At 43.5% G+C, this 23,735-nt stretch overlaps 1 protein-coding gene across 1 annotated transcript; it reads left to right on the top strand.

The window, feature by feature from the left end:
• Window positions 1-7,334: 7,334 nt before the first annotated feature.
• On the top strand, window positions 7,335-23,291 carry LOC146808959 (formyl peptide receptor-related sequence 4-like). The gene is made up of 2 exons (XM_085614264.1): window positions 7,335-7,442; window positions 21,751-23,291. Exon 2 carries the CDS (start codon window positions 21,770-21,772, stop codon window positions 22,844-22,846), a length of 1,077 nt encoding a protein of 358 aa, XP_085470390.1. The 5' UTR covers window positions 7,335-7,442; window positions 21,751-21,769; the 3' UTR covers window positions 22,847-23,291.
• Window positions 23,292-23,735: the final 444 nt, after the last annotated feature.

Here is a 23,735-nt window from a genome sequence, read left to right on the forward strand (position 1 = left end):
GACGCCGCAACAAAAGTTACTCCACATCAACCATCTGGAGTTACTGGCAATCTTTCTAGCCCTGAAATCCTTTCAGACACAGATTTTAGGCAAGGCAGTCCTTATTTGCACAGACAACATGACGGCCATGTACTACATTCAAAAACAAGGCGGCACACACTCTCCACAGCTCTCTCAACTAGCACAGAGCATATGGAGATAGGCAATTCCACACAAAATCTTTCTCCTAGCCCAACATGTCCCAGGAGTCCAAAACACCATGGCAGATCTGCTCAGCAGACAGACACAGCAGATCCACGAGTGGGAACTCCCCCGCAGGTTCTTCATCCGTTCTTTCAGATGTGGGGGCATCCACACATAGACCTTTTCGCCACCCACGAAAACAAAAAATGCCCAAGCTTTGCCGCCAGATACCCACACCCATTGTCCAAAGGCAATGCGATATGGATGAACTGGTCAGGCAAATTTGCGTATGCCTTTCCACCTCTCCCACTAATTCCACTAGTGGTGCGAAAGCTACAACAGCACTCCCTCACACTGATTCTAGTAGCTCCAACATGGGCCAGACAACCATGGTACACCACGCTGCTGGAACTCTCGGTAGTGTCACACCAAAAGTTACACCTCTCACCATGCCTCCTAACCCAGAACCATGGAGAGATCAGACACCCGGACCCAGCTCAGCTCAACCTTGCGATCTGGCTCCTGAGATCCTAGAATTCAGATACCTTAACCTTCCCCCTGACTGTATGAACATCATCAGAGAAGCTAGACGCACTACTACTAGAGCCTGCTACGCTGCAAAGTGGAAAAGATTTGTTGTTTATTGCCATAACAACACAATCAACCCTCTAGACGTATCCATACAGCACATCATATGCTACTTACTCCATCTACAGAGGTGTAACCTAGCATATACATCCATTCGGCTACACCTCGCAGCAAATGCCGCTTACCTACAAAACAGACAGTACCTATCACTTTTCAGAGTGCCTGCCATTAAAGCCTTCATGGAAGACCTCAAACGAATAATTCCCCCCAGAGTACCATCCTCACCTGTGTGGAACTTAAATATAGTACTCACAAGGCTAATGGGACCACCTTTCAAACCTTTGCATAAATGTGAACTACAATTTCTCACATGGAAAACAGCTTTCCTTGTAGCCATCACTTCCCTTAGAAGGGTCAGTGAGATACAAGCACTTACTATACAAGAACCTTTTCTCCAAATGCACCCGAACAAGGTTGTCCTCCGTACCAACCCAAAATTCCTACCCAAAGTCATTTCCCCCTTTCATCTAAAACAATCGGTAGAATTACCGTTTTTTTTCTCGCAACCTCAAACTGTTGCAGAAAGGGCTCTACACACACTGGATGTTAAAAGGGCCTTACTTTACTATATCCAGAGAACACAACCTTTCAGAAAGACAAAACAACTGTTTGTCTCTTTCTCTCCACCACATAAAGGCAACCCCATCTCTAAATCAGGGATAGCTAGGTGGATTGTAAAATGCATACAGATTTGCTACCACAAGGCAAAACACACGATATCTGTTCCCCCTAAAGCCCACTCTACACGAAAGATAGGGGCTTCTATGGCTTTTCTAGGGAACATCCCATTAGATGATATCTGCCAAGCAGCTACATAGTCAACACCGCACACTTTCACTAAACATTACTGTGTAGATGTCCAAACAAAGCAACAAGCTAGTGTGGGCCAGGCTGTACTAAAAACACTTTTTCAAACCACTGCAACAGATACCGGTGGTCGCCGCTAGGGTTGGGAACTGCTATATAGTCTATGCAAAAGTGTGTAATCTGCAGCTCATATGCCTCGAACGGAATATGCTACTTACCAGTATGCATCTGTTCTTGGCATGTAGAGCTGCAGATCTACACACGCCCACCCGCCTCCCCGGCTACCTGTATCTGTTCCAGTCTATCTTATTTAGATACAACACAGATGGGTTTCTTCACTATTATTACTACGCTCCATCTTTCCCTGTTGGCGAAAAACAATCTGAGGATGGAGCCGAAGCCCATGCGCAATACGGACGAAGGGAGGAGTCACAGACCTCGTGACTTCCAAAGAAAGGAAAAACAAACTGCAAACATCCGGGCCCAACACCAGATGGCGATCTATGCAAAAGTGTGTAGATCTGCAGCTCTACATGCCAAGAACAGATGCACACTGGTAAGTAGCATATTCCTTTATGTGATCTTGCTGGGAAGACGGGAGATTTGTAGAGCTTGGAAATCAGGTTTTCCACCCCCATTCTTGGAAAGTAAAAATAACATTATATCTACAAGTCAACAGGACATGGCACGTGACCCCAGTAGTCGGGAAAAGACATGGGCTATGTTGGTCGATTGGAGTCAAATGGTCCAATTATTTAGCCAATTAATAGCTGTTGGTCCTGTTCCTCTTCTTTTGTACTGTACATCAGAGAAGGTTGGGAGTGGAAGCACCTAGATTTCTTGAGTGGAATGACTCCATTCCTGGCCGCCCCCCGGAGAGTATCGCCAACAAGTAAATTGGCAGAATGAGGACCAAAAAAAACTCCCTTCTGCTCCCCTCAATGTACGCTAAAACACAGCCCCCATAAAGACTGTGGTCTCTTTTGTCCCAGGTACCTCAGTTTCTTCCCCTCTCCACCAAGTAATGATCTTTAAGAAGCCTCTGCCAAAGAAACACCACCCAAACCCACACTCTCACCAGAACCCTCACCTTTACCCAAAACCACACACCACCACCACACCTGATACCAGTGCAACACACACATCACAAAACTCCTCACCCATCCCAGCACACAGTCCCTCTCAGACTACCACTTTATCCACCCTATCTCTCCTTAAACTTCCATTGCAGACACCTAGTCCTATTTCCAAACCTCTCAAAAAGAGACAACCCCTCTCCCAATATATGTCTGAGGTTCCCAAGTTCCTCCAACTTGGGATGTGAGACAAGCCCCTTTAGGAGGAGGAATAACTTTTGTTCAACGCAACATAGGAGACCAGACCTATCTATCTATGATTTTTATATTTGTTTTCACAAAAAGTTATTTTGTATTTTTCACCAGATTTCTTGTTTGATTTGCACATACACCATGTCACTATTTAATGAGTTTCATTAGACACATCTAAACCTATGAGCAAATGTATACATGAGGCTTTCATGTATATCATTATTATTGATTTACATTTTCATAGGATGTGGCTAACAACTAACCCTGGGCAGAGTTCTAGGTGTTCTGCTACGCGAAATGCAAAAAAACTCCACTGCTCTACGCGGAGCTCCGCAAGCGCTGGAGTGCGTTGGATAAATGATGTTCGCGGTGATTTTCAGTTCCAAGTGCTTGTATGCACTGTGAAATCATCGTGAATGGCACCATGCACAGCGCAAGCTGCTTCCTTTCTGCCGCTCGAGTAGATTTTTACTTGAGCAGCAGCTTTCTTAACACGAACGGACAGTTTTTCAACGCGAGTGGTCGCAAGCATACACAACAACTTGCGTTGAGAAATCTCGCCAGGTGGTTGATTTTCCATGCTCGCGCTCGCCAAGTTGATGTTGATGATCGCAAACGAGGAAAAAAACTGCTTTGTTTTTCGGAACTCCGCAAGCCCGCGTAACGCGGCATGCTGGAAAATTTCCACAAACTCCGGGAGCAGAGCAGAGTTCACCACCCAGACTTAATAACAACTTCTAATAATTTTAAAAAAAGGGGTAGAAAAGAGGTGAAATAAGGACAACATGAAGTGTATTAGATATGTTTGGCAAGTATACAGATTATCAACCTATGTTCTAGTAAGGTATGGTCCATATGTGATATAATAAGCCTTGAAACTGCTGCAAAAAAATTTGTTTAGAATGTTATGCATATGTACATGTATGTGTCATACAGGGGGATACATAGCTAGTTTTAGATGTTCATTCAGCAGTAGTAAAATAATTTGAGCAACATGGCTTATTTGGTGTGTGCTTTCGTCATATTGATGGATGCATACAGAAAAAAGACAATGATAGTGGTGTGTGGGAACAAAACATGTATACAGTTGTGCTAAAAAACATTTTCTATGCTAAGGGTTTGTCTACACAGCTTAAATATAATAAAACACACATTTCATATGTATAATTACTATATACATTCCAACTTGATGATAATTTCAGTGAAAGCACCACATTTTGGAACACGGATGTTTATGGCAAAATAAAAATAAATTACACATCCCTTCGATTATGTCAGCGTCTTTGTGGCTCGTCATCCAGATCAAACAGCAGGTAAGCAAAGCCTTGCAGCATTCAATTAATTGTGAAGGATCAATGGGTAAATGGAGGTGCCACCAGTTATCTACTTTCATATTCTGCCTGCCAAGGTTCGGAAATGTAATCGCCATACCAATGGTGATGGAAACTAAAGTCGTAATCTTGCTGGCGGAGTTCTCACTGTCATGACTCCATCATCTGCTTTTCAGTAAATGCTCCATTGACGGAGTATTTTGAAGATGGCAGAGACTAAGGAGGCTTGATGGAGTTTTGTCTGCCATACCAGCAACATATAAATTGGGCAGTCAAATTGTCACACGGGCATCAGTTCTAGACCGTCCGGACACAGCTACCAACATACAAATCAGCCCCTTAGTTTGGCCAATAGATTTCAATGCTCGGAGGACTGGTGACAGATTAGGATCGCAGTAGTCTCTACTAAATTCATAAATCTCTGCTATACTCTAACACACAAGAATTGGTGTTAGAAGTACATCTAAATGTACTACCAGTCTAAATTTGCCGTAAAATCAATGCCAAGATATCTATTGGATTTTACTACCTCTACTATTGTGTCTATTAACCATCAGTACTGTTTCCTCTTTTGACGTGATAAATACTACCATTTTGGTTTTTCCCAAGTTATAATTAAGCTTTTCCGTTCACGGTACATATAAAAAGTGTCCAGTTTGTAAGTTGAGTTGTGTCATATCCATGATTATCAAGTCATCGGCATATAAAAGAAAGGGTACGTCTCCCATTTTTGGAGAAAATGCATTTGCTCTTGATAGCACAAAAGTCAAATAATGTAAGATAGAGAGCAAGTCAAGTCAAGTCAAAAAGTAAAGTTTATTTAGACCGTTGGTCTTTAAACAACACCATTGGTCTTTAAACCACAAGCCACAAGATAGAGAGCAAATAGCATTGGGGGTCAGCACACAGACCTGGTAAACCATTTAAATAGGGTTTTCTTTTTTGTGACCTTATGCTTGATAATCCAGTTTAATTCTCATGCATTTGCCCTTGTTCAATTCTTTAAAGATTATCAGTAACCTTTAGAGACTAAAAGCTCCTTTATTTTTTGAAAGTTGATGAAACAACAAAACAGATTTCCATTGTATTATCGCAACTGCCGGGCAATTGACCACAAACTGAAACATTGCTCTCATGTGGAATGGCCTCTTCTAAAAATAAAACAGTATGGAATCCTTGGGTCTGAATTGAAAAATGGTAATGAAAAAAGTGTGTGGCAAGAACCACAACTGTGAAGTGACTGATTGGATCAACACAGAACCATTGGCTAATGCCCACAGAACTAACTGTGGGTAGATCCCTTTACAGCACGAAATCCCTCACTCACCAAAGGTGACATGCTTCATCATATGGGATTCTCCTCCCAAAGGAAACCCCTAGTTCCTTTGAGGGCTACAACCCCCTCTCTGAGAGGGAGGAGCTCAGAGATGTTTTGAGTGTTTATAGGGTATTCTAAACCCACATTTGAAGAGAAATAATGTGAGTGAGGGTGCAGCGCAAACAACTAAAATCACCCACTAGAAGAAGACCAACACCGCCACAAACAAAATTGTGATCTTTGTGAAGGGCGCAATACTGTGGGACTCAATCTAGTAGCCAACAGAGCTAGGACTGACCACCACCAATTCCAAGAACCTTAATATCATCATCAACAACAAACTTGACATGATAGCCAAGGTAAATGTCGTCACCACCGCATGCTTTCAAACCCTGAAGATGCTGAGGAAGATTTTTGAATGGCTCCCAATCAGCATCTGAAAATCACTATTCATACCCTGGTCACAAGCAAGCTTGACTATGGGGACAACATCTATGCCAGGATTAACAAAAACAATCACCAGAAGGCTGCAAACAATTCAGATCTCAGCAGCCAGAATCACTGTCTCGCTCCCACACTGCACTCACATCACACCACAGGTGAAGGAGCACCACTGGCTCAAGGGTCACAAACAAGCACAATTCATACTCATCACCCACACTTTTCAAGGCACTACATACCACTGGCCCAGCATACCTTAACAATTGCATATGCTTCCACAGCCCTTCCAGACACCTCCGCTCATCCAAACTCCTACTTGCACAAATACCACACATCCAGAAAACCAGATCTGGTGGTTGAGCTTTCTCCTACATCACTCCTAAAACATGGAACAACCTGCCTCTACATATAAGAACCTCCACCTCACTTCTTGAATTCCACAAAAGGTTGAATACCTTGCTTTTTGATTAGTCCCATTAATCACTAGGTATGCCTTGACTCACAGCTGCTCAGCGCCGGTATACCCTCCTGGATAATAGTGCACTCTAAAAATCTTCTTAACATATCATACAGTGTTTCTATTATTGAAACTGATCATTGTCCTACGTGCAGTTCACAGAGTTTCTTCCTTTTCTCATGTCAAAGTCCATTCCCATGTTCACACCAATGGGCAATATTTCTCCATAAATGCTACATTGGGTGTGCCAAATGGATGTTGTTAAGATTTGTTGCTAAAAGATGGAAAAAGAATGTGAAAAGTTTCATTGTAAATAAGAAAACAAACATGCAGAAACTTAGTGAACTATCGGTAGTATCAGAAAAACTTAGCAACTTTGCATGCCCTTGGCACATGTGATGTTCCTGACCAGGCACGCAAATGCAGGCACAGCAGACCGGATTAATAAATTTACCTATAATGTCCACATGTTTCACACATGCAATTCTGTGTGCACATTTGCAAATGCTTACTTTCTTTAACCATATTTTTGTTATTGCTATCATTATTACCTCCATAGTGTACAGACACTCCCAAGGCTACTGTTTTTCACATGTCTGTTGCAGCTTAACAGTTCTCCCCACTGGTTCCCGTATTATCAGCCTTGTGAAACCCAACTTGACCATGTTTGGACATGTGCATCAGATACTCAACAATATGTCAGATGGAAATCATGAATGCCACATGCTGCAGCAGATAGCGGGGACCATTCGTTATATGTTTCTGATGATATCACTGCCCCAGGGGATGGGACGGTCCAGAACACAAAGGCAACAAGCAGATGACTTTAGATGCCATTCATGTGAAAGGGGAGGAAGAGGAACCTTATGGAGTAAAGCAAACAAGAAACAAAAAGGAAGACAGTTCCAAGCTGTTTCATTGATTCACAGGTACGGAGAGAGTGTGGAATAAGGGCGGTGGGATAGTAAGGTATAGCTTATGCTCAATTGATGGTCCCATAAGAAAGACTGACGTTGACAAGCCTAACCAGCACAGCTACTAAACCTTAGTTTGACTGACACTACCTCTGTCCTACTGGCTTTCGTGGAGCTGCATCCTTGCCACAAAAGGTTTCTACTCCTAGCTCCTGCAGAGTTGATATGAGTCTGCAGGCAGCGATAGGGAATTCCTATCTCCTGAAACATGGACAGGACATACTGTTCGGGGATCAAGGAAAACAAGTCTGGGGGGCATATTATCAAGGGAAACATCGAAGCTTTTTTGGCACATAGCGCAAAAAAGCGGCGATTTTTTTATCACCCTATTCACAAGAACACGCTAACAAGCGTTAGCGCGTTTCCTTGTGACTTTGCATGTCAGAGATCAATATTGCTAATGACATGGAGGCGTTCCTGAGCAAAACAACATGGGAATCCTCGCTAACACGGCTTCACAATATTTACAATCCATGCAGCAGACCCACGAAGCGATAAAAATAACCGCGCTAACCACGTTATCGCAGGAATGTAACGCCTGCTTTTAAATTGACTTAGGCATACTGATAATGGGAGGTGGATTGCCAGGTTAGGTCCACACTCCCCTATCAGCAAGTTTCTCCTTAGCGCTGTGAAATCATTGCTGGATTTCACGCGCTATTCCTGATATTAGGCCTCAGTCGCTGGAATTACATCGCCTGTTAGCAAAACATTGATAATACGTCGTTAACACGGCGATGTGATCCAGTGATAAAGTAAATCGCGCTAAACGCGAATTGCGATAATTATTGCATCTCCTTGATAATATGCCCCTTCATCTTTATTTTGTCCACTGGACATATAGTCCAGATTTTGTGCACCACAAACCCTTTGGTTGCCAGTTTATTGTATGGATCTGTGGAAATGGATTGTCTAAAACTAAGCTAAGATCTGTATTCAAAAGTTTAAGCGGTTTAAACTTTCAGCTGGGATTCATTCATGCGAAACTTTTACTATTAGGGTGAGCCCTCTAATGAAATGCAATGAGGTGTAAGCTCAGCTTGCGTTACCAACAGAGATTCAAGGATATAAACGTACACAAATGTTTGCAAAATGTAACAATTTTGTGGTAATGTTCCCTGATTGTATGTAAATACACACAGAAACTTGAAAGCAGGCTGGATGGTTGCTTTGATTTCAAAATAAAATGTGCACCCAAGAATTGCAACATGAAATAAATATTTTGAAATACGATGTTGCAACTTTAAATACTATTTCTCTGTGGGGGTAATTAGTAAAAAGTGTTTGATGCATGCCAAAGTTAAAAAAAAGATAAATAGAGGAGAATGATGTTAAGATAAACAAGTAAGCATGCAGGTATATATCCTTATATTGGTGCAGAAAAATGACTTTGAGGAACACACAAGAGGTAACAGAAGTATGTCTGGAAAGCATACTCATAGTAACCTTTTGGGTTCTGGTCAATTTAAATTCTTAGGTGGGATATATTGATAGATGACCTGAAAAGCAGCTCAGCCCATTGCTTTCCATTGGCATTTTATTGTGTCACTCTAATTGATGGTTGTATTTGTTTTAATCTGTCCATCTAGTCTTTGTTCCTCATGTGGGCATAGCCTGTTTACCATCTCTCTGTTTGACTCATTTTACCCTCTACAAGTTCCTGCTTTGTGGGAACTTTTTTTCCACTTTTTCTAAAAGCACTCAATGAGAGTGAATGTGATTCCCTCATCCTCCGTGTTTTCCAACTTCTCCCAGCAAATGTATTTTTATAACATTAAAAAATTCTATTTTCACCTTCTTTTTCATTTGAGCCTTTCTCAAAGCAAATACAGTTTTGTCCTTTCATTAGCTCTACCCTGCACAGTTTTAAACCAGTTCATCTAAGGACTTTCCTTTACTTTGCACATTTAATTTATTATCATTAACATTATAATACTATAAAAAAAACTCAAACTATGCTTTTCTTACCTGGGAGTGCATGGGTGTTTTTCCATTCAGAGTGTTGCCCACTTCTCTCAGCACATTTCTTTCATAATATACACAACAACATTCATTTCGTCATTCAAGTCACTATTACGTACACTTCCAGATGTATAAAGATTCGCCCTTTAAATCACTTTACAAGATGCTTTAAGACCATGCAGTGCTCTCCTGTTGAGTGTAGTTGGGAGTTCCAAGTCTTTGCTGCCAGAAATGAGAGAATGGCCCCAGTGTGCAGTTCAGAGATCAGGGGAACCTGTACAGAAGAGTGTAGGTGGATCAGAGGGATCTAGACTGTAGTACAGGGATCATTGTCCATGAAACACTGGACTCACCCTGAAGAAAGGTTTGTATGTGATGCAGGGTGAGTTGAAAAGAGGTCATTTGCAGATAGGAAACCAGTGCAGATCACTGAGATGCTCAGAAACAAATCTGCATGGCGACAGTCTCAGGACCAGTTTGGCTGCGGCATTCTGCACAATTCGAAGACTACGCAGTAAAATATCGTGAAATCCCTCATAGAGGGAGCTCATTTGGTCTGGATAGAGGAAAGCTTGAGTGGCTATTTTGAAAGCTGAAAGAGGCATAAAAGTCAAGACTTTTCTGAGCATTTTGAGAATGAGAACACAGGATGATGCAACTTGGTAAATCTGTTCAAATGGAACACCCAAGTTTTTGATGGAAGTAGAAATAGGGACAGCTCTGAGTTCAGTAGGCCACCAAGATTGTGACCAAATGGAGCGATTGCCACCAAAGAGGAGCACTTCCACTTTCCCTATCAAGCTTAAGGCAAATACCATGCATCCACCTGGCCAATGCCACCATGCATGTCCGGCTTAAGCAATGGTGGTGCTTGCTGTGATAGTCTTTGTTGATGCCCTGCAACGACCTCCTTTAAGGAAGAGTTAAGGGGCAAATTAACTAAAGGGGTCATTACGATGACGGGCGCCCACTATCAATGCGGGGACTGGGACTGGCCGCCTGTAAGGCACCGGTCCCGCAACCCCGATTGTGATGCGACCGCCACCGTGGGGGTCACATCGTGCATGGTTAACATTGCGGTGGGTGCTGCTGGCTGCAGCACCCGCCGCAATGTAAAAAAAACATGTTGTGTGTTTCCCTGCACTACGTGGCAGGCACCATGTAGTGTCTGCCACCCGGTGCAGGGAAATGTATGGGGGTACTCTAGGTACTCCCCCATGCACACCCACCCCCAGCACATAAAGAACATTCCCACCAGCCTGTGAATGGCAGTTGAACTGCCATACACCGGCTGGCGGGATACAGTAATTTGGCAGACAGTGCCTGCTAGGCACCGCCACCATTTTGGAGATACTTTCTGGGTTCACCAGGCAATCATAACAACTGCCTGTGGCGGACCCGTGGTGGACGGACTTTGCATCCGCCAGCACACTGCCCCCCATCGTAATATGGCAGGCAGAGAAGTGCTTCGAGATGGCGGTGAAACCACCACCGGCAGCCTGCCGGTGGCGGTTTCACCACCATCGCAATTGCCCCCTAAAATGTTTATTCTGCACAGGAACTGCACTTTAATGCGTGGAAAGGAGAGAGAACAACAACTTATCAACTTATATGGTGTTGTTACTCTCTGCTCTAGTGCTGGTATACCTTTGGCTGCCATGCGCCAAGGGACACATTTTTACATCATAGTGCAAGTGTGTTTACATGAGGTCCAGCGTAAGTTTTATTATCAAAGGGGGCCCTTCCAGCTCAAAATTATTTGGTGCTTTGACAAAGTTGAACACTTTACCATTTTGTATGTGTGCTGTATGGTGCAGCACAAATGCAGAATTGGAAAGTTTTGCAGAATGTAAATCCTTTCTCCAACTTAATGCCTGCTTCTAGAAGGCATACATTTTTGACATAGTGCTACTATGAGTTACTTTTAGGCCACAGTCCAATGAAATATAGGATTTGAGCTGAAAAGTACGCTTCAAAACATCACTTTGCACAGGTTTTCATCAAGCCATATGCAAAGTGTTCTTAAATGCATCCAATAAACATAACATAACGGATAGAGAATCATACTAATAAAATGATATTGCTAAAAAAAGGACGATTTTTAACAATCTAAAAATAACAAAAAATGTAGGGGGAAAAACAATAAGGTTCTAATCCTGTGCCTTTCAATTTGCATACAACACTTTGGTGTCAATTCATAGCTCAGTGTGCTATTTCAGAAGGATTGTTACTTATAAACTCTAAGTAACAAAAGGATGTCTGTGACATAAGCAATCAGTGGCAGCACACACTCAGAAATATCAGTGGGGTGAATTGAAGTGGTGCGGAAGAAGCAGCGGGAAGCAGGCAGGGCGGGGAGCGCGCGGCAGGTGGTTAATTAAAAAATGTATATATAATCAAGTAAACCACTTACCTGGTGCTGCTGCCACCTCGCCCTCGGTTGCTGCTGTTCCTGTCCCAGGAGCCCCTAGGAAAGTGTCACAACTCCCATCCAATCCCAGTGCTGCTCTCACGCATGAGAGCAGCACAGGGATTGACCTGATCATGCTGAAAAGACGCTCCCCTCAGGACAGGGAGTCTGCGCAGTTTCTCCATCCCTGCTTTGTAATGCAGCCGAGCTGGAGAAAACTAAGTGCGCATGTGGGTTTGGCTGGCCTGAGACGGCTGGCCAAACACATATGCGCACTTAGAGGTGAACATAACACTCCACCTCCCCCCTCTCATGCCCCAGCCCTGCACCCCTACCGGCGCACAGTGGTTCAGATTCAGAAGCTAAACAATAAGACAAAAGTAAGATATTGTTTTATTTTTTAGCTGCTGGCTCTCAGCCAGTGGGTTGACACTCCTCAGCCTTTGCGGAGGATCCGCCGCTGAAACCAATAACCTACTGTGCTATCTAAATAAAATAATAATATGTGATCTGCATGTCACCAGTAGTGTTTTGCAGCAGGGACATTAACCCTATGTGCTTATAAATAATGAGATAAAACTGTGATTACAATGATGGTAGATTTCTCACTCAAGTGCATTAACTCCAAGGATCTTTCAAATGGCCCTGCCAGGGCTGTAGAAGCAGATCCTGGAACTACTAAATAATTCTTTGGATATGGGCTCTCTACCGACAAATTTCAAAGAAGCCAGGGTCACCCCCCTGTTGAAAAAACCTGGTGCGGATACCCAGACTCTAAAGAACTATAGACCCATCTCTCAGCTCCCCTTTCTAGCCAAGATGTTGGAACAGCACGTATTAAAGATACTTTCGAAGTATTTGGAGGACCACCAGCTACTCCAAGCTAGACAGGCGGGTTTCAGAGCTCATCATAGTACAGAGCTAGTGATGTTGGCTGTTCTGGACGAGCTCAGAGTTATGGCCGACGACAAACAGCCGAGTGCCCTGATTTTACTAGATCTGTCAGCTGCATTCGATACAGTCAGCCATAACATAATGCTGAACCGTCTCACCAATCTGGGTATCAGCGGGCAAGCATACCAATGGCTAAAGTCATTTCTGTCTGACCTTACTCAGAGAGTTCAACTGGGTGAGCAGTTATCGGATCTGGGCTCCCTGGCCTGTTGGGTAGCCCAGGGCTCTGCACTATCTCCACTTCTTTTTAATATCAATCTGTGACTCCTTGTGGAGACTCTGACTCACATGGACTGTCAGGTCTTTAATTATGCCGATGATACTCAACTTCTTATCCAGCTTAACAACTCCCGCCAGGCCCAGGAGTCGGCAAAAAGTTGCTCAGGTTCACTGTGAACTGGATGACGGCCAATTCATTGAAAATAAATCCGGATAAGACCGAATTGCTCGTCATTCCAACAAGTAGTAGCCCCTGGTGTGATCTTTTCTGGCCTCCGGAACTAGGTGTAGTCCCAGTACCAGTCCTGGTTGTAAAAAGCCTGGGGCTGAAAATTGACTCTGAACTATCTATGTCTTGCCAGGTCACCACATTAGTGGGAACCTGTATTGGCTTACTCAGGCAGCTACGGAAACTTGCTCCTATCTTGTCAACATATTCACTACAGTCAATTGTCTGCGCCACTGTCATCTCCAGGCTGGATTACGGGGATGCACTTTAAATTGGCCTTCCCCAGAATCTTATTGGGAGATTGCAGGTGGTGCAGAACGATGCAGCCAGGCTTATTTTTAGACTTCCTAGAAAGACACGTGCTACCCCTCTGTTACATAAACTACATTGGCTCCCTATCAAACAGAGAGCGCAGTTGAAGGGTCTATGTATTGCCCATAAGGCAATCTACGGTCAGGCACCCAAGTATATAAAAGATCGCTTGGAGAAATATGTTTCTGGTCGGACTCTGCAATCTTCTGAGGCCTGCAGGTTAGCTCCTCCAGGTACATCTCTAAATCCAAAGGGGGTAGAGCGTTCTCTGTTTTTCTCCCGCAGATCTGGAATGATCTGCCGGAGTACTTACGCAGGGAACCGGCTCTGCTCATCTTTCGGAAGCTTTTAAAAACTTTCCTATTTAGAGAGGCGTTAACAACCGCGTAATCTTTTGCCACCGCTGCTGCTATTCTATTTCTGCCCCAGTGACTTGCTCACTCTTCTCTAGAAGCGCTTAGAGACCTGAAGGTGATTTGCACTATATAAAAGTCATATAACATAACATAACAAGAGTTATAATGCTGTTTTAATTCCCACCTGAAACATGGCACATACACAAAGAACTCTACAGGCTATTCTTATCTAAATTCATCCTGTCACACTGAGGGTGCCCCCATCCTTTGGCAGTTATTTCCGAGAACCAGTCGCAGAGCCCTAAACCTGGCACTGCCATGGTGCAAGCGATGAAGCAAAACTGAGGGGCATATTTACCAAAGACGACGCAGCTTGGTGCTGCAAGCAATTTAGCAGTGCCACGCTGCGTCATTTGAAAAACGGTGAACCCTTTGTTTTCCCTTGCACTGGCACAAAATAAGCTGCCTAGGGCGAAGTGTAGTCACCCTTGCAAAAAATGAGGAGACATAAAAGGGTTTCTCCTTGTTACACCACTCTAACTCTTTCAATGGCGTTAATTTTTGGTGCCGCCTCAGATTTACACACCCTTGGAAATCTGGGTTAGCAATGGGCGCTGTGGTGTAACGCTCACCTATCGTATGCCCTATTGTATCACCTATTGTATGCCCCTTTCATGCAGATACCTCTGTCAAAGGGTACGATATTTACAAGACGGTGTTAAGCCACGCAAAGTGTAAATATGGAGCAGGACATTGCGCCACCAGAGCATCGAAAAAAAGTGACGCTCCAATGGCGCAATGCCCTTATAAAAATGCCTCTGAGTGTCTTGACATTTTCTGGAAATGGAGTCCATATTTTAGGTGACATCTGCATAGGATAACATTCTAAACCATATGATCTGATCGGCACCGAGAGAGAGTCAATATATATATTAACATTGAAGAAACCTAAGACCAAATAGGCTTGCAGTTTCTTTTCCTGGAAAGGTTTGATGAGCTAGCGGAGTCTCCATCTCCTTTCTACCGTGGCATGGCAGAAATCTGGGCGAACAAAGAAAGACAGCCCCTCACTAGTCCTCCTCGCCTCCGGCCTCGCCTTCTCCGCAATTAACTGCCTTAATACAAAGTTACCAAGAAATATCAAAATAGCCCTTGGCTTGTCCCCTTCTCTCGCATTTCTCCGCACTTTGAAAGGAGTGCGATGTACCCTCTGAATTTCGCAGAGCCAGTTCCAGCTGGAGAGCTCGGGGAACGCTTGGCCGAATAGTTTGATAATGAACGCTCTAATATCTAAACCTTCGGCCCCCTCTGGGATCCCCAGGACCCTGAGATTGTTCCGTCTCAGTCTATTCTCCATGTCCTCGAGTTTCCATTGAATATCTGACATTTGCAAACAGTGGGCATATACTTTGATTACTGCTTCGGTAGCCTGGGCCTCTGTAGACACGACCCTCTCCTCCAAGTTCGAGACTCTGTCACCTAATGTCGTACAAGCCTTAGACAGCTTCCTCACGGCCCCTTGCATTTTCCTCAGGGCAGCTTGTGACTTCCTGCTATCTTGGCGAGTCTCCTCTCGGTGGGCGATGATTTCTTGATGTATTGATTCCAGTAGCGACACCTGAGATGCCTCTGAGCTAGGGCTTCCTTGCAATGGCATGACCGATGAGTGAACCCATCTAAGCTCATGGTTGACCTGGCCCTTAGAGCCAGCCACAGGCCTTACCACTGTAATAGGAAGCTCTTGTTCCAGATCGCTTTCTGTGCCCTGCATACTGCCCTCCGGTAGGGAGCTATGTTCGTCCTCGTCTGACCATTCTGCATCCTCAGACACCGAGAAGAAACATTCGCTCGGAACCTTTTCCGCCGGACCCCACAACACATCTTCTGGGATGATCTCACTGGGAGCTGACTCAAGGTTCTCCCGATTCTCATAATTGTCGATGCCCTGGGCAACATTCTTTCCACGTTGCTTATCTCCATATCCAGGGGGGTACATGCTGCTGGTATGTTGGCCTGCTTTAGGGGTGGCACCTGCCTTATTATCCGCAGCTTTTCTGCCCTCCGATATTCTTCCTGCCGCACGGCCCACGCCAGAACCAGCATGGAAAGCGGAGGCTGTGGTGGAAATACCCCCTTGCGCACTCCCGCCTTCAGCTTGGGGGACATCAGAAGCTTGCTGCTCGCCTGCCCCTTCCATACTCTCTTCAGTGATGGCAGGCCCCTGTGCTCCCCCAGAAACCTCCAACGATGAGCTCCCCTTTGCCCCTTTCTCCTTGCCACATTTCGTAAACATATCAGTGATTATGGCGGAAGCCTGGCGAGTCTTACCGGCCATCTGCTGTTTCCTGACAGAGGATGAATGGGTTCTCTCCGGGTGAACTGATTCTTCCTGCACCGCTATTCCCCCTTCCACTCCTCCTTTCTTTTTAGATGCAGCCGGCTTGGGGTTAATGGATTTTGGGGCCATAACAGCTGATCTCGTCGTACGGGCTCTTCTTCTGGTCATAGGAGGGCACAGACACTGACACAGACTGCCCGAATCCGGAACCTGAATACGGCTCCTCTCTCCGTCTCTGAACGTCAACTCCACACGGAGCTCCGCTCCGCTCCACAGCCTACCCCCACAAACCGCGGCCGAACGCCAGCAGCGGGAAGTGCGAGCCGCCGCAGCAACCAAAGCCCATAGGAAGGAACCGCCACGGCCGGTAAGCGAGAGGATCATGGTTTCATTTTCGAAAACTTAATCTAAATCGATGAGCGAACGCGGGCAGCCTTAATTCCTATGTTTTGCCAGTTGCATCTTCGACCAACATCCTCCTTGCGACCTGCTACCGGCCGCTTCTACGCGGCCGCCATCTTGCCTCCTCGATAGCTTAAAGGTTATTAATGATGGGAAGATTAATTATTTTTCCTCTGAGATAAAGGCAAAGGAGTTCCTTGACTCTTTGGGTTAATAGATGTTTTTGAGACTAAGAGAAACAGTTTGACTCTCATGTTTGTTAGGTGTCACTTTAAAGGCTTTGGCGCTTTCTCCCCGTCCCTTCTTTTCTGGTTTATAGGTTTCCTTAGGTCTTCAGGCTGTTTTGTTTTATTTACTCCTCACTTGCGACCGGGCTTACATCACATGCTCAGACCAGGTCTGAGCGCCTCGATTATGGGGATGCAGGGGAGGGTGTGGGGGGGTTGGGGGGCTGGTGGAGGGCGGGGGGAGTGGGGCGGGAATTTCGGGAGTGGGGGGAAAAAAGTAAAAAAGAGATAATCTGGTGTTTTAGGGAGATAGGCTGTCTTGAATGGTGCCGATTTGGTGAAGTTTTCTTGTCTGTGGGGTTTATGTCTCAGTTTTTGGTACAAAATATGACGATTTTAGGTGGGCTTCGCATGGTGAAGAAGGTTTGGAATTTAGATCATGTTGAACATTAATATTTGTACTGTTAACGTTAGCGGGCTGAATGATTGGAAGAAGCGCCAAAAGCTGACTCACTTTGCTAGTTACATTAGGTTAGACATAATCTGTTTGCAAGAGACACATTTGCCATGGGCTAAACGTAATTTACTCTGTATAAGAGGGTTCGACTTGATAGCCTGTACAACACAGACCTCTACGATAAGGGGGGTCGCAATCTTGGGTAGAACTTCATTGGGGGGGGCGAAGAGGGTTAAATGCGATAGCTTGGGTAGGTGGGCTATCGCAGAAATGAATATTGGATATACAATTTGCTCGATCTATGGGTCAAACTGTGACGATCCAGATATATTTGACTTCCTTGAGGAAGAGTTAGCGGACTGGCCAACCCCAATGATAGTATGTGGTGACTTAAATATTTCAACTGACTGGCATAGCGCACAGAATTATACTGGACGAAAACCAAGGGTGTATTGGGCTTTCTCCTCTCTTATTAGTTCTCATGGGTTAAAAGATGTATGGGGTATAAAGGAACCACAGAACCCGGGATATACATATTTCTCGAACCCATTTCAAAAGTATTCTAAATTAGACTACTTTTTTATCTCAATGTCAGAATTGAACAAGGTCTGTATTAAGAAGATCCCAAGAATAATATCTGACCATAATCCTCTGATCCTATCCTGCAGTTTAGATATTGTAGGGAAAAGCCGCACTAATTGGACCTTCGAAAGAAGGCTATTATCGGATCTAAGATTTTTAGAACACATGAAAAAATGGACAGGGGAGTTCTTTGATGCAAATCGTTACAGCACATCTAGGAATGGTGTCTGGGAAGCTTTTAAGGCAGCTTTTAGGGGGGAAACTATTAGTTGCTCAGCGAGTTTAAGGAAGGCGGACAAGTTAGAGCTCGATAGGCTTATGGTTGATCTAGCGAAGGCAGAGGAGCTCCATATTAGGGATATCGGTAGTGGAATGGATGGGTCGGAGAGTCTAAAAAGTTTGGCGATTATTAAAGCTGATCTACAGAAACTAGTCACTCAGAAGGCGGTAGGTGACTATCAGGCCTCAAGGGCTAAGCGGTATGAGACAGGGGAGCAAGCAGGTAGGGTTCTGGCACTCCGCATTAGACAGGATAGAACGAGGAATATTATTACAAGTATACAAGAGGATGGCAAGAACTATTCGGAGTCAAAAGATATTCTAAAAGTTTTCAAAAATTTCTATCAAAAATTGTATGATTACGAGAATCATCAAATTGATCAGCAAGATCAACAAATGTGGGAGAATGGTAATGGTGGCCAAGTCCTCGATGAATTACTCAGAGAAGAGCTAGACAGAGACTTCACTGGAAGTGTGATTAAGGATGCCCTGCGCGAACTTGCTGCTGGGAAGGCTGCAGGCCCCCGACGGAATTCCCCTAGAAGCTTATAAAAGTATTGAACCCGAGATTGTTCCCATTATGCTAGATCTCTTTAATGGTATCCTGTGTACAGGTGATATTCCAGATTCGTGGAAAGAGACGAATATAATCATCTTTCATAAGAAGGGCAAACCCAAGGAGAACCCAGGCTCTTACAAGCCTATATCACTTATTAACGCGGACACTAAATTATATTAAAAAATCTGGGCCAAAAGGCTGGGGAGGGTCATTGGTGGTCTCGTCTCCCCTTGGCAGCATGGGTTTGTGCCCGGGCGGGGCCCTACGGATCATACTCGTCGAGCTATTGCTTTGTTTGATGCCCATGCTGCTAGGGGGGAGAGATGGCCACGATTCTCCTTGATGCAGAGAAAGCGTTTGACCGCGTAGCCTGGGAATATCTCTAGGGTATCCTTGCAGGAAGGGGGTTCGGCCCAAAGGTTATCAAAGCTCTTAGAGCCATGTATAAAGATCCGGCGGCCAGGATGTCGGTAATGGGAGAGAGCTCGGAGAAGATTATGATTAAGAGAGGAACGCGTCAGGGCTGCCCCTGTTCCCCGATACTCTTCTCGTTATATATAGATCCCCTGATTCATAGAATTATGGACTGTCCTAGGATTAGCCCAGTGATTGTCAATGGGTATAGTAATAAACTGTTAGTGTATGCTGATGATTTGGCGATTCTTACGACCCATCCACAGCAGGCGATGTCTGCACTCGTAGAGTTGGCAAAGGATTTTGGTAGTATGTCTGGGTATCTGCTAAATGAGGGGAAGACTCAGATCATTTGTACCAAGAATATTACCAAGTCAGATAACAGATATGTAGACTCAACAGTTTATTTAGGGGTAATGATCAATGCAGCAGTGGATAAGATCAATATTGAAAATTACTGCCCCCTTATGGGATCGATTGAAGCAGAATTAAAAAGACTCGACGTTTTACACCTCTCTCTGGTAGGGAGGGTAAACGTCCTTAAAATGTCAATCTTTCCGAAGGTTCTTTATCTGTTTCGTGCCATCCCCCTTCTGTTGGAGGAAAAACTTATAAAAAACCTGGAAGTAATTTTTAACAGGTTTATTTGGCAATTTGGGAAAACCAGGCGCTCTATGAAGCTCATGTCACTCCCGTATGAAAGAGGGGGCATGGTCCTTCCAAACATACGAATATATCATCTCTCATCCCTTCTGGCTCAAATGTCTATACTTTTTCAACAGGACGCAAGATTAACAGTGACCCAGGGAGACAGTCGGGATCCCCCAAATATTTTCGAGCTTTTATTGGGGAAGAAGGCCGTAGGGTTACTTTTGAGGGAGGTGGACCGTAGATATTATAAGAAGGCTAGGTTTAAGATCATGGGTGGGGTCTGGGGGACTTGGAAAGCTATTCAAAAGTTGTTGGAGATTCCCAAGTTTAATGCGCATCTTCTTTTATGGAATTCCAACCTGTTCCCGTATTTGGGCATGGACATGAACTGTCTATTTTGGAATGAACAAGGAATCAGGACTATAGGGGATGTTCTGGAGGGGGGGGCGGTTATTGGGTTTGAAGCGATTCAGCTTAAATATGAGATTCCGCCTAATCACTGGCTTTTGTATGGTTAGTTAGTCCAAACGCTGATGGCTATTAGACCGAGAATCTCGGTATCAACTCGCTTCCCCTTGTTGGACTACTTAGGGAATGGGGGAAATAAAATTAAATACATTTATATTTTGGTGGGTATCCAGGATGACTTGGAGAAAACAGAATTCGCATTGGCAGCTAAAGTAGGCGATCCCGATGTGGATCTAGATTTAGCTCTTACACTAAATAAGAAACTATTGCGCTCATCTAACCTACGGGCTCAGCATTATAAAACATTGTTCAATTTGTATTTTACACCGGCGAAGTTGTATGCGTGGGGTGTGGTGGAGAATGATAAGTGCCCTAGGTGTCAGACTGGCCCTGCGGATTTAATACACATGTTCTACCAGTGCGATAAGTTATCCACAATACTAAGGGAAATTTCAAATTTTTGGGCGGGGCTGTTAAAATGTAGAATTGTTCTATCCCCTACACAGTTGTTAGTAGGTGTAGATAGGAAAATTGAACTGTGTAGCACTGCGGAAGCCTTGGTCTTTATTTCTGCCGCTGTGTTGCGTATCCTTATCTCTGCAGGATGGAAAGATTCTCCCCCCCCCACCTTTCAAATGTGGATGGCAAGGCTGCTTGGGATACACAATATCGAGTCTTGTTTATATGAACTAAAAAGTAAAAAAGTAAGGGAAATGGGCAGGAATATATGGGCACCACTCGCTAGCTGGAGAAGCTAAAGCTCATAATCCCTGCAGCTTTTATTTTCTGATCATGAATGACGAAATTCCACTGCTTTGTTTATATTCAACCTGGTTTTTGTATTATATGTATGTGCTATGGCTTATTTCACTTTGTGCTTTTTTCATGATCTTATAGGATTGATAAGATTATGTATCTGTATAAACCTATATATGACATCAGTAAATTCTCAATAAAAAAAAAAAAAAAAGAAGAAACCTAAGACCATTGTGGGGTTAAAAGAAAGGAGATAAGCCAATTTAAAGTTTTACTGCAGACTCCATGTTTGAGACACCGCTTAACTACAATAGTGTTGGAAACAAAATCCAAGGCTGCAGAGGGATCCAGGGGGTTTATTTAATTGATTGCTTTGATTTGAAAAAAATGTAAATGCAGATTCTGAAGACCAATATACAGGAAGAACTGCAACTTTTACAATTCGAGTGCACAAAAAATGTCTGCTCTGATGTTGACTCTGCATTTTTTATTTTTTTAGTGCTGTTGTTTTGTGTCCCAGGATACATGTTTAACTATCAATATCATAATTGTGTCATTATTCATGTTCGTATCCTATTTTCATTAATATTCACATTTAATGTGAAATTTACTGAAAGTTATATTTGTTTCTGTTTGCTCTGGAGCAGACAATTGACAAAAATATATTAAAATATTTTTTTCTTTTCAGGGAAACACTATTAAATACCATGGAGAACCTCACTGACAGTCTGAATATACATTTGTTAAACTCAACAACTATAGAGACGACTCCACTCGACCCCGAATACAATATTTATTACAACTTAAGAATGTTCTCCATGGTGTCTCATATAATCACTTTCCTTCTGGGAACATCAGGCAATGGGATTGTGATAGGTATCTGTACGTTCAAGATGACCAAGACCGTGAATGTCATCTGGTTCCTTAATTTGGCCATTGCAGACTTCATCTTTAATGTTTTCCTCCCCCTTCAAATTTCATCAGAGGCAATGGATGGATATTGGCCTTTTGGTGGATTTTTGTGCAAGATCAGTACCATGGTGCTATATCTGAACATGATGGCAAGCATCTCCTTCCTCGTGGTGATCAGCATCGACCGATGCGTTTCGGTGCTCTATCCATTCTGGTCCAGAAGACACAGAAAACCCAACTTAGCATGCAAGGTTGCTTTTGTCACATGGATGCTCTCAGTCATTGTCAGTTCTCCATATCCAGCATTTTATGAAACCGTAGCTGATTGGGGGGACAATGATACATTTTGCTTTAGGAGTTATGCTGTTCCATATGAAGATTTTTCTTCAAAAGCATTTAAAATCATGGCAATGCGCCACAAAGTCATGATCATAACTCGATTTGTAACCATGTTTGTAGTCCCATTCACCATCATCATTATCTGCTATGGAGCGATTGCTGTGAAGATCCGGCAACGACCATGCCACCGAACATCCAGCCGGCCCTTCAGGATTATCATCAGTATCTTGGTCCTGTTCTTCATCTGTTGGTTTCCATTCCATTCCTTACCCTTGCTTGAAGCATCAGAATATATGCTTTGGCTTTACGATGTCCATCTGATAGCTGAACCTCTTGCAACCTGTCTGGCCTACTTTAACAGCTGCCTCAATCCTATCCTGTACTTCTTCATGGGCAGAGACTTCAAAGATATGTTCAGATGGACTATTTTATCAGTGTTTGAAAGAGCTTTCAATGAGGAGCAAACTCTGGCCACGATGGACAGCAGGGGCCCGCCTAAATCATCAAGTGAGGTGGAATCTTGTATGCTCTAAAACGTTCTTGAGCGTGTGAAAAGAAAGTGATCCCTATACATGAATGTGTCATTCTCCAGGGTGGTTTCCACAAATATAGTTTCATTCTTGTTCTAAAATCATCATGTGTACTTTTACTAAAAATGGCAGTGAAGGTTTTTATAAGTGTGTATATGGTCAATGATGTAGATGTACATTTTATAATGCTCCCTCCATTTTCCCAAACACTTATGTCTTTCAAAGTATTTTATATAGATATCTGTATTAGAATAGCCAAAAAGAAGTTGAAAGCATTACTTTTCATAAGAATGTCTCAACAAAGTTTTTTTTTTTATATTACTTTGTCCTGTTTCTAGTCAATTATTATCTTATACGTTTGTACTAGGGTTGTACAATATCTACCATCATTGGTATTTGATGTGGACGAGATTGAATGCTAAAACAGTATAATAAAGATGTAATGTAAACAAGCAACAATATTCCAATGTTGAAATGATTTAATCTCTAAATTCCTTATAAAGATTTTTTAATTCAGTATTTTCTTTCCCAAGCCACAGGATTAGAGGACTAGTCCCTACAAGATATTCCAACAGGTTTGTAATGCCAAGTCCTCTAGTTTCAAACGATCAAATACGAGAAGGCAACAAGGCAAGAAACAACCCTGCCACCCCCAATGTCCTGGTGTTTACTTACAATCCTATTCCTGCCGAAACCTTCTGGCTCAAAGCCTTTTCAGCTCATCAATGGCCCAAGACAACTTTCATGTCCAACTCCTATCTACTTGATCACTGGTCTTTAACAACTACTTGAAACTAAATACACCCACAATCGTACAAGCTGCATCTTGGAATTCTAAATAAAGTGATTACATCTGTTTAAACACTGATGTCAGTCAGGCAACCACTCAATG

This window comes from Triturus cristatus, chromosome 7 (genome assembly GCF_964204655.1).
Source record: "Triturus cristatus chromosome 7, aTriCri1.1, whole genome shotgun sequence".
Lineage (NCBI taxonomy): Eukaryota > Metazoa > Chordata > Amphibia > Caudata > Salamandridae > Triturus > Triturus cristatus.

Coding starts and splice junctions, on each gene's coding strand:
- LOC146808959 (XM_085614264.1), top strand. CDS start 21,770: ATGGAGAACCTCACTGACAGTCTGAATATACATTTGTTAAACTCAACA.